General features: G+C 34.1%; 1 protein-coding gene across 1 annotated transcript in view; it reads left to right on the forward strand.

Annotated features, from left to right (window-relative positions):
* PIK3C3 (phosphatidylinositol 3-kinase catalytic subunit type 3) overlaps positions 1-14,434 on the forward strand; it is a 124,537-nt gene that overhangs the window by 57,807 nt on the left and 52,296 nt on the right. Inside the window, exons 14-18 of the mRNA XM_079109347.1 lie at positions 4,368-4,473; positions 6,047-6,163; positions 8,805-8,936; positions 12,442-12,570; positions 13,182-13,251. Of these exons, the coding sequence (XP_078965473.1) occupies positions 4,368-4,473; positions 6,047-6,163; positions 8,805-8,936; positions 12,442-12,570; positions 13,182-13,251 (554 nt within the window). The remainder of the gene's footprint in view (positions 1-4,367; positions 4,474-6,046; positions 6,164-8,804; positions 8,937-12,441; positions 12,571-13,181; positions 13,252-14,434) is intronic.

The following is a 14,434-nucleotide window of genomic DNA, read 5'->3' on the forward strand; positions in this document are numbered from 1 at the left end:
CTGTAAATTGTGGTCATCTATATGTTCGCTTGTAAATGAGTTTGCGGCATAGATATACAGGAAAAGAAACTGAATATTCAAAGGTGATAAAGACAGTCAAGAACTTAACCAATCAGGGTTAGATTTTAGTAAGATCATATCAACAGTTATATAGTTAGAACCACTGTTTTTGGATATTCTAGGTGTCATCCCGAACACCACGAATAGGAAATATGAATTTATTTCTTAGCTGTGTAATTATTATTCTAGAACAGAGTAGTCCCGTAGAACTTTCTGCAGTGATATAAATGATGTTTAGTTCTACATATATAGCTATTCAGCATGTGAACTATGGATAACGTGATTGAGAAACTGAATTTTTAACTAAAATAATCTTATAGTTTAGTGCAGCCCTGAAAATTCTAGAAAACATTCTTGATTCAGCATTCAACAATGCATTCTTGAATCTTTGTTAGAACACTTGTTGGGAATATAATATAGAGGATCTAGCATCATGGTTCAGCTCATCATGCCCCTTTGCAGAAAATTCTGGGTTCTACATCTGTACTACTAGAACATCTTATTAACATGATAAAGCATTGCCTGGAAAGTAGAGAAGGAATGGTTCTTTTTAGACCATATTTGGTATATCAGTGAATACTAAAAGTATTTTAGTCAACTTTTTTGTCACGGTAACCAAAACACTTGGCAAGAACATTTAGATGAGGAAAAGTTTACATGGGGCTTATGATTTCAGAACTCTCAGTTGACAGATGGCCTACTCCAGTACCCTTAACCCAAGTAAGGCAGCACATCCAGGGGCAAGAGCCCAGTGAAGGAAAGCTGCTCAACTCAGAATGCTGTCAGGAAACAGAGAGAGTGAGGAAGGTGCTTCAGTAAGAACAGCTCTTCTTTTCTCAGGCATGCCTCCAGTGATCTGCCTCCTCCAGCTATGCCCAACTTTCTAAAGTCATCACCCAGTTAGCCCTTTGAAGCTTGGTTGGACTAACTAGGTTATAGCTTTCATAATGTAATTACTTTATCTGAATATTATTGCATTAACAGAAGCTTTTGGGCAACACCTCAGATCCAAACCATAACAAAGTTTTTAATATATGGTACCTGGCATCAGTTTCCTTTTAACCTATAAAGAGTGCAGAGAGTTAAACTGTGATACATTGTAAAACAAAAAAAAACATTGTCAGCACAAGTTGTGTGAGTCCATGCCTTCTAGGAAGTAAGAAGGAAGAGTTCTGAGAGTCTCCAAAGACTTCCTGGGAGAGAGAGATGTCAGCGATGCTGAAGTGTGGTAGGAAAAGTACAAAATAGATGATTGTCTGGTGTAGTAGAGTACTGTCTTGACTGGTCCATGAATGCACACACTGGGGTTGATAGAAGTTTGCATCAGAATCTGTTGTAAAATGGTAGAAAAGAGGGGAAATATTGATGTGTTTGTTAACAGTGGAATGTGATGAGGGTATCTTAAAGAAGAAAAATTTAAGATGACCGAATTAAGCAGTAAGTAGTTTTTAGAGATGGAAAGGCCAGATCTGTTGTTTGATTCCAGGTAAGGTCAATAGTATAGAACCATTGTAAGAGGCATTTAATAGGAAAAATCCAGTGTCTGCTGAATAATCTAGTATAGGTGTTTAAGTCAGGGGATGGTGAGTTAAGTTTGTGCGTAGCCTGCAAATTATACAAGAATTGTCAAAATGAGTTTTAGATAGGACTTGGGTTATATGTTTGGCTGCAGTCCTGCTTATGCTTTTCTGAGAACCTTGTTTTCTGCCATTGAGAAAACTTGAATTTGTGAAGCCTGTTACATGAAAATTTCTATTCCAAATGCTGGATCTTTTTTGTTGTTGTTTTTCAGCATGGGGTATAAATCCAGGAGCTCTTTACCTGAACTACATCCTCAGTCATTTTTAAATTTTTTGTTTTGCTGAGTTGCTGAGATCAAACTTGTGATCCTCCTGCCTCAGCCTCCTGAGTTGCTGGGTTACAGTTGTGTACACCTTGCCCAGAACTCTTGAAATGCCTGAAATATTGATAGTACTCTCTATATTGGTGTTTAGTTTGATAAACTCAGTGTTGTACATGCTCTGTTAAAAATGACTGGCACTATCTTGAAAATTATTGTAGTCGAATGTGAAGGCAAATCACATAATGTAATGCAAAATTAGGCCTTAGGTATATATTCAGACTTGAGAATTATCATTATCGAGATAATGGCTAAATCCGTGAGATTGGAGGAATTTCTTCATTCAACAATAAAATGAACGTCTGTATGACGTAGGCATGGAAGTGCTGAGAATATAGTGAAAAATAAGACTGGAAGCTCTCCATTCTTAGAAAGTTCTAGATGGCTGAATGTACTCTTTCCCAGAAATGGTAAAAGGGATAATGAAAAGCATCTAGAGTTGACATTTGGGAACTGCTGTCATTTAAGGAGGTTGAAAAGTTTCATGTGGTTTTTTAAGATAAAATATTGTGAGATTCAATTTAGTAGCCCGAAGTCCTGAGTTCTGATCTTAGCTCTACAATCACCTAATTATCATCCTTGCCAAAATTATTCATAAACAAGGAAGTTGATCTAGACTTGTGCTTTTCTTTTTTTTAATTCTAAATTTTTAATTTGTTTTTAGATACACATGACAGTAGAGTATATTTTGACATATTATACATACACGGAGTACAACACATTCCAATTAGGATTAAGGTTGTACATAATGTGGAGTTACACTGGTCATGTATTCATTTATGAGCAATGGAAAATCACGTCTGATTCATTTTACCGTTCTTTCCTGTTCCCATCCTCCCTCCCTTCCCTTCATTTCCCTTTGTCTAATCCAGTGACTTCAGTTCTTACCCTCCCTACCCTCCCTTGTTGTGGGTTAGCATCCCCATATCAGAGAGAACATTCAGCCTTTTTTGGGGGGGGGACTGGCGTACTTCACTTAGCATAATAGTTTCCAGTTCCATCCATTTACCAGCAAATGTCATAATTTCATTCTTCTTTATGGCTAATATTCCATTGTATATATATGTATCACATTTTCTTTATCCATTCTTCTGTTGAACAGCACCTGGGTTGGTTCCACAGCTTAGCTCTTGTGAATTGAGCTGCTATAAACATTAATGTGGCTGGGTCACTGTAGTGTGCTGATTTTAAGTCCTTTGGGTATAAACCAAGAAGTGGGATAACTGGGTCAAATGGTGGTTCCATTCCAAGTTTCCTTAAGAATCTCCATACTGCTTTCCATAATGGTTGCACCAATTTGCATTCCCACCAGCAGTGTATACATGAATGTTTCCCCACATCCTCCCAACATTTATTGTTACTTGTATTCTTAATAATTGCCATTCTGACTGGAGTGAGAACTATATATATATCATGAGCTATTGAAAGCAATGTTAAAACCTTAGAATACAGCCTTCATTATTTAAAGAAAAATGAAATAGAACTGAATTGGTGTTAAACATTAGCAAATATTAACACTGCTCATAGGGTATGGCTTTCATTTTTACATAGCCGTGTGCACACATAGCAGTGTTTACCAAAGTGTGATATTAAATGTAATTCATTATTCTGTTTTTTTTTTTTCTATCAGAACATTTAGAATCACTTGATCAAATGAGCTGTGACACATATCTTTGCTTATATGATTTTTTTAATTGTACAAGGAGTTTAGGTTTTTTTTTTTTTTTTTTTTTTTTTGGGTGCTGGGGATCGAACCCAGGGCCTTGTGCTTACAAGGCAAGCACTCTACTGACTGAGCTATCTCCCCAGCCCCCAGGAGTTTAGGTTTAAGAAAACATTTAAATTTCATTAACTCTCTAAAATAATGGTTTTAGAAAAGTTTAAGATTACATATGGGTTTTTGAGAAATGTGAAATTGGGTGGGAGAAAAAACTCAATTTAACATTTTTTTAATCTTTCAAAATTACATTAATGAGAGAGGTAGCACCAGAGTGGTTTTGAGAATAAGAAAGCCTTTTGTAACTTCAGAAATATACTGATGTGTAATTAATAGACTTGGTTCTTGAGTTACTTGGTAGATATGTGAACTTAGATAATTTCAGACAATATTGATATCTTAAGTATGCCATAAAGTAATAGGAAAAACAGCTTGCTTGATAGCAAAATTTTTAGAACATTTAGAATATTGCACAAATTAAGACATTATTGCTATTTACGTTTTACTGATGGTTTGCATGTTACCCCTTAATTTTTCACTTTTTATAAAATGGTGGTAAAATGCATTTCTGTATTCCCTTTTAATAATTTTTTTAAAATATGAGTCTGTTTTAATGAAATGATATAGATACTTATAAGACGAATCCAAGTTTTATTTCACATCATTTGAGTAACTTTAACAATTTTGAAGGTATGTGATAGTTGAATGTGAAGATCAAGACACTCAGCAGCGAGATCCAAAGACCCATGAGATGTACTTGAATGTAATGAGAAGATTCAGCCAAGCATTGTTGAAGGTAACCATTCAGATGGGCCAAATCTGGTTTGGTACCTGTATTATTATGACCTGTGAGCTAGGAGTTGTTTTTACATTTTTTAAGTGGTTGGAAACAAGTCCAAAGAAGATTAATACTTTGTGATACATGAAAATTATTTTAAATTCAAATTTCAATGTTTATAAGTAATTTATTTGGAACATAGTCATTCCCATTCATTTATGTATTATCCGTGCCTGCTTTTGCACTACAGTAGCAGTTGAATATTTATAATTAAAACCGTGTGGCCAAAAAGGCCTAAAATATATACTCTGACACAACAGAAATACGATGACCAATTTAATGAAATAAACCTCTATATGGAAAAAATAAAATAAAATAAAAGGTTTGCTTTTTAATTTCCTTTTTTTTGAGTGTGTTTTTATCATTCTCAGAAATCTGAAAATATTCGTATTGTACATATTCTCTATATAACTGAAGTGTTTGCTTCATCAACAGTTTGTAGAGATTTATAAGGCCATTTTTTGCTTATGTTCCTTTTATGGTAAAGCAGGATCCCAGATCAGCCAGCAGAGGGTGCAAGGGCAGTGAAAAGAAAACTCATAACATCACTCTGTAAGGTTGCTACAGAAAATTTTATTCATGGCATCCTTTATCTGCTGTATCATGTTTTGAATTTTTAAAATTTAAATTACATCTTATTAAACACTTTGAGAGAGACTCAGTTTGTATATAGTTCTCAGAGCTTAGACCATCTTAATATTAAACTGATTGACTAATAAACTGTTTATCCTCTCTTCTAATCTCACTTTTGTCACATAGCTTTTGCCACCCTGTGAAGGCATTTGAGTTTCTCTGAACTTTAATTTTCTCATCTTTGATACGGGGATGATAACATTTCCCCAACTGCTCTTATCAGGGCAAGGGAAGATTAAAGGAGAGTAGATATTTTACAGTATTTTATAAACTGGCAGTTATTACAAAAGACTATAGTTTCTAGTTTTTATGACCTAATATTTTACTGAACAAGCATGTATTTGATGTTGTTTAGGTATATCCTCCCCTTTACCATGTTTCCCCCCTATACTGGGATTGAATCCAAGTCTGTGTTATCACTAAACTACAACTTGGGATCCTCCTGCCTCAGCTACTATACATGGCCTCCCCTTTCTTTTTTAAGTAGATTTTTTTTAGTTTCTAGAGAGTAGTATTTTAGTTGCTCCTATATTTGTATGCCCAGCACATTTCTAAAGATATCATCAGTTTTCAGTTATTTACTGAATCAGTCCATGAAAGCATTTTGGGGTGAACAAATTCTGTCTTGTCACATGGTTATTTGTGGGGGAAAAGGTTTTGTTTTAGACAGACCAGTACTCATTGAAAACGGATAATTTTCAACTACAAACAGGTCGGTGATGTTTACCTAAGATAGATTTTTCATTATCTTGAAGCAAAATAATTAATCTTTTTCAGTTTCTCTTTCTGTTGAAGCTTACAGCTATTAGAAGAGGAAAAAAGATTACCCATGCTGTTAAAAGAAACCCTGATCGCACGCGATATAGAACTAATTTTCCTTTGCTTTGATTCCTTTCAGGGGGATAAGTCTGTCAGAGTTATGCGTTCTTTGCTGGCTGCACAGCAGACATTTGTAGATCGGTTGGTGCATCTAATGAAAGCAGTCCAGCGTGAAAGTGGAAATCGCAAGAAAAAGGTAAACCTACAGAGTTGCTTTCTGTTTATGTCTAAAAGTGGCTTGGCATCATAAAATAGTGAGTTTCAAGCACTCTCTCACTAGGTCAATAGATTATATGAACTTCTTATGATGTAATTGTAGGAATGTTTATAAACACTGATTATGTATAGGGTTCAATTTTTTGAGTTTACATATGTTGAAGCATTTAAACCTTACAACAAATTCTATAAATTAGGTATTATTATCCTAAATGTGAGGAAAAGGAGGCATAAAGAGGTTAAATAATTTGTCCAGTGTCATACAAATAGAAAGTTTTAAGAGTTGAAATTTGTACCTGTGCATTTTGAATCCATATTTTTATGCATACTTTATTGGTTCTCATTTTAGAATTTTAGAATATATTTGATATGGATAGTACTTCTAGAAATCTTTAGACTAGAATTCTGAGAAAGGAAATATCTCAGAGTAACTTGCCCAAGGTTGCAGAACGGATTGTTAAACAGTTATAACTCTGGCTTCATGTCTGTTCTGGCTAGTGCCTTAATCTTTGAACCATGAAGCTTCTACTTGATGAGCATATAGATGAATATCTATTCTTCACAAGTCATTTTTCTGATTAGTACCTTAAATGATATGAAGGATTTATTTGATATCTTCTTTTTTCCTGATCCCATTAGATAGTAGACAGGATCGTCATCATAGTTGTCATCTTCTTCCTTTTGCCTTCTTCATTCCTCCTCCTCCTCCTCCTCCTCCTCCTCCTCCTCCTCCTCCTCCTCCTCCTCCTCCTTCTCCTTCTTCCTTCTTCCTCCTCCTTTCTCCTTCCTCCTCCTTCCTCCCGCTGTCCCTTCTCCTCTTCCTTTTCCTCCTTCTTCTGTTGTATGGACACAACAACTTTATTTTATTTACTATTTTTATGTGGTGCTGAGAATCAAACCCAGTGCCTCACACATGCTAGGCAAGTGTTCTACCATTGAGCCCACAACTGTGGCCCCAGGGCTTTCTTCTTGATCTTTATAAAATAACACAATACAACACATCTACTGTTATTCTCTAAACTTGAAAGAGAAAAGTTGAAAGAGGAAAAGATGAAGCATTAGAAATTCAAAGACAAGGGATCACGTTTAAAGAAATGCAAATACATGAGAGAGGAAATATTGTTTACCTGGTAAGGGAGGGAATGTAGACTGAGAGAAAATACAGTTTTATTCAGTTGCTATTTTTTTGCTGTTGAGAAAAATCACAAATTATGGTTAAATAAATAAATCCTCTTACTATGCACCCTGGATGAAGAGTATTGTATTCACCAGCAGGGGGAGTGGCTATACATCTAATGTGTACAGTTTGGGGCTTTTTGTTTTAGCATGGACACTCTGTTTGCATTTAATGAGTCTGTAGGGGGCAAAAATTGTAAAGGAAGACCAGTGAGGACACTATTGTAAAAACCCAGATGAGAAATGAAATGGCTGTTCCTGGGAAGATAGAGGTGTAAGAAAAATCTTTATTTTACCTTTATTATCTGCCTTGTGGTTATTTTATTGTTTATGAGCACTTGAACTAGGAATTGGTTATGATGTAATAACTTGAAAGTCAGAGTAACTGACATTTCTTTATATTAAGTTTATTTGACCATCTACTTCATTATAGAGCAGATATATTAATTTTTATAAAGCGTGTATTGAAATTCATACCAGTTTTCAGTTGATTCTAATTTGAACTTGTCATCATCAGAAGATTTGGAGTATTACTAGAGGAAAATAATTTCATGTCAGTCCTTAAAACAGTTTTTTCTTTGAACTTCTCTCTCTCCCCGATTCCAGAATTCTTTCCTTTGGTACAGGCTTTGAGCACTACAGTTGAAATGCTTTATGTCAGTGGGATTGGCAAGTCAAGTTTTCCTCTGAAAGTACAAGCTTACCTATTCAAAGATGCAAGACTCTCCCAGCTTTTCAAAAGATAGATTGTTCCTTAAAAATTGAATTAAAGGGCTTCTAACAATGTCAAAGTTATTTCACCATGACTTTTCCAGTTTCTGAGATTTTGGCTCAGTTCAATTTGTATATGAGTTGAAGAAACTGAATGATGATGATACCTTAGAAAAAATTAGATTACCTTCGGTGAAAGGTAGAAGGTAGGGATCAAGTTCCAAGTTGTTTCCTTCTTACGTCCAAAAAATGCATTGGGGCATCATAATGAAAATTTCAGTTAGTATTTGGTCATGGAAAATTAAAACTTCAAATAAAATTAGTTTTTCCCTGTGGCTTCATAAATCCTTTGGAAAAAGAAATCAGATCTTTTAAGTTCATCTTGAAGCAAATTAAATGTATTCCTTTCACAGTAAGGGGACAACTCTTTTAAAGCATACTGCTAAGGCTGGGGATATAGCTCAGTGATAACTGTCCCCACCCCCACCCCCCCCAAAAAAAACCCAAAAAAAACCTAACGCTGCTGCTATTGTTACATAGATTATTTTCCTCCTTCTGTTGTAGATGGACACAATAACTTTATTTATCTGTCTCATATACAATCTGCCTTATGTTAATCTTCATATATTTTATGACGTTCTGCACAAATCTTAAAATTAATCAGTTTGTCTTTGTGTTTTATGAACTGCTTTTTCATTTTAACCAAATTAATTCTTCCTAATTCATTCTCCTAGAATGAGAGACTACAGGCATTACTTGGAGATAATGAAAAGATGAATTTGTCAGATGTGGAACTCATCCCATTGCCTTTAGAACCCCAGGTGAAAATTAGAGGAATAATCCCAGAAACAGCTACACTGTTTAAGGTAATTATGATGGATCTTTAATGTATATGATTAGACTCTAATTCTCTAAAACTACAGACACTGCCTTGGAAAATTAGTACATTGCTTAGGAGTATTTCTAATTCTATTTGATTTAGGAAATAACAGAAAAAAAAAGTATCTTTTATTTATCACTGTGGCTTGAATGAAGATCTTCCATGTTATGATACATAAGCATGTTTTACAAATAATGGGTAAAATATTTTTATATCTCTATTTAAAAAAAATTTTCAACTATTTAATTATTTGAACCATTGTTATTCAGAGCCACAACTACTTTTCTCCCTTGAGGGTATTTTTTTTTTTTTTTTAATAAAAGAAAACAAATTATAAAACGTTTACATTTAGTTCATAAGTTCAGATTGTTAGGCATGAAGGCCCAGTTACCCTTTTTTAAACATTTCTCAACCAAATACCTGTTCCCGTGAACCTTAAGCTTTTTCTTTCTTTCTTTTTTTTTTTTTTGATACCAGAGGGATTGAACTCATGGGTGCCTAACCATTGGGCCACATCCTCAGCCCGTTTTAGTTTTTATTTTGAAATGGGGCCCTAAGTTGATAAGGGCCTTACTGAGTTCCTGAGGCTCACTTTTGAACTCATAATCCTACTACCTCAGTTTGCTGAGCCACTTAGCTTATAGGCATATGCCACCATGCCTGGCTTTTTTTTTTTTTTAAGTAGCAGTTATTTAGTCCTTAACAGCACACTCAACTTTCTTTAGTCTGGCCACCAATTGTACATGTGGAACCAGCAATGCAGTTGCCTTTCTTATCATACCACAAAGGACTGAGCATCATACCTGCCAAGCCTCATTATCTGTTGGGCATCATACAGAAAGTTTTCTGTGAGACGTGGTGTTTAGGTTTTTTGAATCCAGTGAGGAATTTCATAAGTTGCCTTGAACATTACTTTGTATAAGATAAGAAACAGGTCATAGAACAACAACTAGTATAGATGAAAAAATCTGTAGTTACAGTACACAATAGTTAACATTTTTTAAAGAGATGTATTGTCAAGACATGTGTTGGCAGCCTAAGTTACACAACTGAAACGTGGGTTTCATAAAACAGTACTTAATCTTATGGCATGTTATTCTTTGAAAAAAGTTTTCTAATTGCTTTAATATTTAAAAGTTTCTTACAACCCATTTAAAAAGATTTAAATATTCACTGATAGATTGTAACCTACAGGTATAGGAAATGCAATGTAAATATTTCTTACTTCATGCTTACATTCCACTGGAGTCTCAAGTATAGAAAGTTATGTACAAGGCAGTATACATGTAATAACTAGCATTTCTCTGGATAGAACTCCCAAGCAAGACCAATTTTGAATATTCTTTTTCTCTAAGACTAATTAAGAGTAGTGAATTAAAAAGGTACTTTTACCCTTGTTTGTCAAATAGTAGAAAAGTATGTCTAAGAGCAAGAGTTTTAAGAGTAGAATATAAGAATGTACATCTGCCATTATTGTTGGTGGATTCTAAGCCTGTGTTCTCTTTAATTATAGAATATCACAATTTTGTTTTATGTACACAAAGTAAATAGTCAGTAAAATATGGAGAATCTTCTTGATAAGAATATTCAGTCCTGTTATTTTTTTCTAGACTTAAGTTTCTGGGCATTCTTGAACATTGTGAATTGGAGTTTAGAAATACTAGTCCTTAGTTACTGTATAACTGTTCAGTCATGTAGAGTAACTAGTTATGTAGTAAATCTCAATGTAGAGTTATTACATAACTCTAAGTAATTTTTAATTAATTTGGGGACCTGGATGCCTTTGAGAATCTTGCCTGAAAGTGATGGATTATAATGTACTTTCGGTAGTCGATCTGCTTATTCACACGCTGAAATGTGTACAGTTGCAGGGAACCTATGGATTCCTGTTGTATTTTTATAAACTTCTGAGAGCTGAAAAGGGTAAGGACCCTTTTATGTAATAAATTTAAAGATTTTTTTTTGGTAGATCTTGGCCTAAGAATCAAAGTTGGACCTTCGTGGAGAATGGTTCGCTTAAGGCACTGGTAGTAGTGCTAGTTATTCTGTGGTTACCATCTCCTTGCTTCAGATTTCAGATGAAATCTGAATTTCATATTTAGTTTTGATTATGGAAAAAAGGAATTTCATCAAAGATCCTCTAACCTGTCATATTTAGGAAGATCACTTCCAACTGTTATTCTTGAGCTTTTGTGAACTAGGGTTTAAAGTAATTTATAAAGTACATTTTGCCAGTAGTGATAAAATAATACTCCAAATTTAATTTAAAGTTCAGAATTTTAGTCCACTAGAATTTTTATGCTCTGAACTTAACATTCTTTGAAGCATTTTTCATGCCTTTTTCCCCCATCATGTTATAGAAGTGATTTTTCTTTTCTTTTTTGGGGGGTTTTTTGTGGTACTGGCAATTGAACCTAGGACCTACCTGATGCATGCTAGGTAGACACTCTATTACTGAGTCACATCCCCAACCCCATAGGAAAGTTTTTAAACAGTGCAAAGTTGAAGGTGTTTTTCAGTAAGTATCTACCATTTCCATTTTGTCATTAGTATTTTGCTTTGTCTGCTTTGCCATGTGCCTGCATCCCTCTGCATGATGCTTTTTGTGCTGTTATTTTCTTGGTTTATGTAAATTAGAGTTAGTGCCATTTGTGTTCTTTTTTATGATACATTTATATTCTGTGTATTATTATAAGTTTCTCCAAATTTACATCTTACATTTTGTATCAGTGGTCAAAATCCATAAGGTCTCTTTCTCAGATCAGTTTTCTGATCATTTATCTCTAAAGTAATAATCTCAGGATGCCACTCTATGTGAGAAATTATATAATTCTTTCCAAGGATAATTTTAAAAATTATTTTTGTTGATTTAAATCTGATGCCTAAACTGATTTGGAGGTTTATACACTTTGTGGGAGGATTCTGAGGGAAAACAGTTATTTCAGAATAAAAGATGCGGATATTCGAGATCTCTCCTGACTTAATAAACAAAAGATTTTGAGTCTCAAAGCTTCACAACCGCTGGTGTATAATTGCTATTAAAAGCCACGACTGTGTGCTTTTCATCTGATACATTTTTGTTCTTCACTGTTTGACCTTATTACTCCATTATATCTCTAATAATAAAATTAATGATAGTAGACATATATAGAATGTCTGCTTTGTGTCGGGCCTGGTGTGAGACCCTTCTCATCAACAGTTTCTGATTCTATCTTTTTTTATAGACTATGCGTAGGATTGTGTGGCTGGTACCTGGCGGAGCCTGGATTCATAGCCAGAATTGTTTAATTGCAAAGCCAGTGCTCTTTCCACCATGTGATTTGCCTATTAGCTGGTTCGTTGTTCTCATGTATCTTACTGACAACCCATCTTGTTTCTTTAGGTCCTGTTCACCTGTTTTTAAATTATGTGCCAGCACTTTCTTCTGGCTATAACAAATCTTTATGCATTAATTTACATTCAAATTTGAAAACAATATATTTCTTTTCCAGAGTGCCCTTATGCCTGCACAGTTGTTCTTTAAGACAGAAGATGGAGGCAAATATCCAGTTATATTTAAGCATGGAGATGATTTACGTCAAGATCAACTTATTCTTCAAATCATTTCACTTATGGACAAGGTGAGTATAATTTATGTTCATAGGGGACATGTTTTTATTTTAGAAAACTGTGGTTTAGTATACATACTGTTCATAGAAACAAAAGTGTTCGCATCATTCGGTTACAATCTTAAAAATATTTCAGTAATCTCCACTTAACCTTGAATAAATATAATTGTTTTTCTATTCTTCAAAATTATTCTTGTGATGAGTATGAAGCTTCATGTGTTCCATAAAACCTTTATTCCAAATTTAAATTCTCACATTGTCAGATTCAGTAATTTCTAGATTGTCTATTAGATCTTTAAAAAAATAAGAAAACATCCCATTCTGTCTTTGGCTTTTAAAGGAAGTTTTCCCTCATTTTTTAAAATTTCTGTATTCTAAAGTATCTTACATACTATAAAGGAGAAACCCCCTAATTTTTATTGAAAACTCATCATGGAGAATGGATTAAGAATTTGTCATAGTATCAAAAATTAATACATTTATTTTGCCAAGTTTAATTAATTTAGTAAATCTTACATTAAGGTTATATCTTTATTATATTAAACTACTCTAGTAATTTTCCACAAAACTGTTTCATAGTAATTTTTACATTTGTTTAAAGTATTTTATCTTTCAATCTAAAGCTATTACGGAAAGAAAATCTGGATTTGAAATTGACACCTTATAAGGTATTAGCCACGAGTACAAAACATGGTGAGTTTATTTTACATAAGGATTGTTTATTTTTGATGTCTAATGAGCATGCTTTCCCTCTTTTAACTGAAAATTCCGAAGAATGTTAAGAGATTGAACTTACTTTTTTAGCACTGAAGGTGAGCTGGGCCTTCCTCCTTTTTTCTCTTTCCATCCATCCCTCCTTCTCTTCTTTCCACTCTTTCCACATGCCTTTCCTCCTTTCTTTTTATCCTTGTCCTTCTGTTTCTTCCTTTATCTCTTCCTTCTGTTCCTTTACTCTCTATCTCTGTCATGCATGCATGTGTGCTCTCACTTTGTATTTTTACCTCTTAAAATTATAAAAACATAATATTTGGGAGAAAATTTCACTCCTCTATTATGTATTTCTTTGCATTTAAATTGATTATAATCCACAGAAGTTTCTTGCATTGTACTATGTTTAGAGTCATCCTTTGAGAATTACTGTGACTGAGAAAGGCTTTGCACTGTGCTCTGCTTATAAATGCACTCAGCAAATGATGTCAGTTGAATTCTTTTTTATATATTTTGAGTGTGTTTGTGTGTGTGTGTGTATGTGTATTTGCATTTGCATATGCACATATTTAACATGGATGTATGTATCTAGCATGTAAGTATTTTCAAGATAGAATAACCTCTGGAATTTTGGTGACATTTTCCCTAAGAATGGTTGACTAATGCTTTTTGTAAATTCCATACTCTTGTGCTTTATATCTGCAGTTACCTTGGAAAAATAAAATAACGGTTGTAGGTTTTTGCCCTTACCTTGGCCACTCCCAGGTCTATTTGGTGATTTCATTATTCTCATTTTTCCTTCAAAATAACTTTTCTAAAAGTGCAATGTGCTTCTTTACTATCTTGCCTAGGTTTATTTGGTAGCTTTTGGGGCATAGACCCAAAGACTTTACCTAGATTTTAACTTTTTCTATTGTGGAACATCCTGTACCTATCTTAAATCTCTTCATTTACCATTGTCCTCTTGCTTTCTTTAGCCAAAATTTGCTACCTTCACTTTTCTCTAATGCCCCATGCTCTTTTTGCTCTTGGGACTATGACCATTATTATCTGATACATCCTTTCCTACATAGCATTATCTATTAAGTTTATTATTGTTGAAACAATAAAAACATGATTCAACTGCAGATGTCCTTTGATTCTTCCATAAATTAAGTCTCCCTGCACT

The sequence above is a fragment of the Sciurus vulgaris genome (assembly GCF_902686455.1).
Source record: "Sciurus vulgaris genome assembly, chromosome: 13".
Taxonomy (NCBI): domain Eukaryota; kingdom Metazoa; phylum Chordata; class Mammalia; order Rodentia; family Sciuridae; genus Sciurus; species Sciurus vulgaris.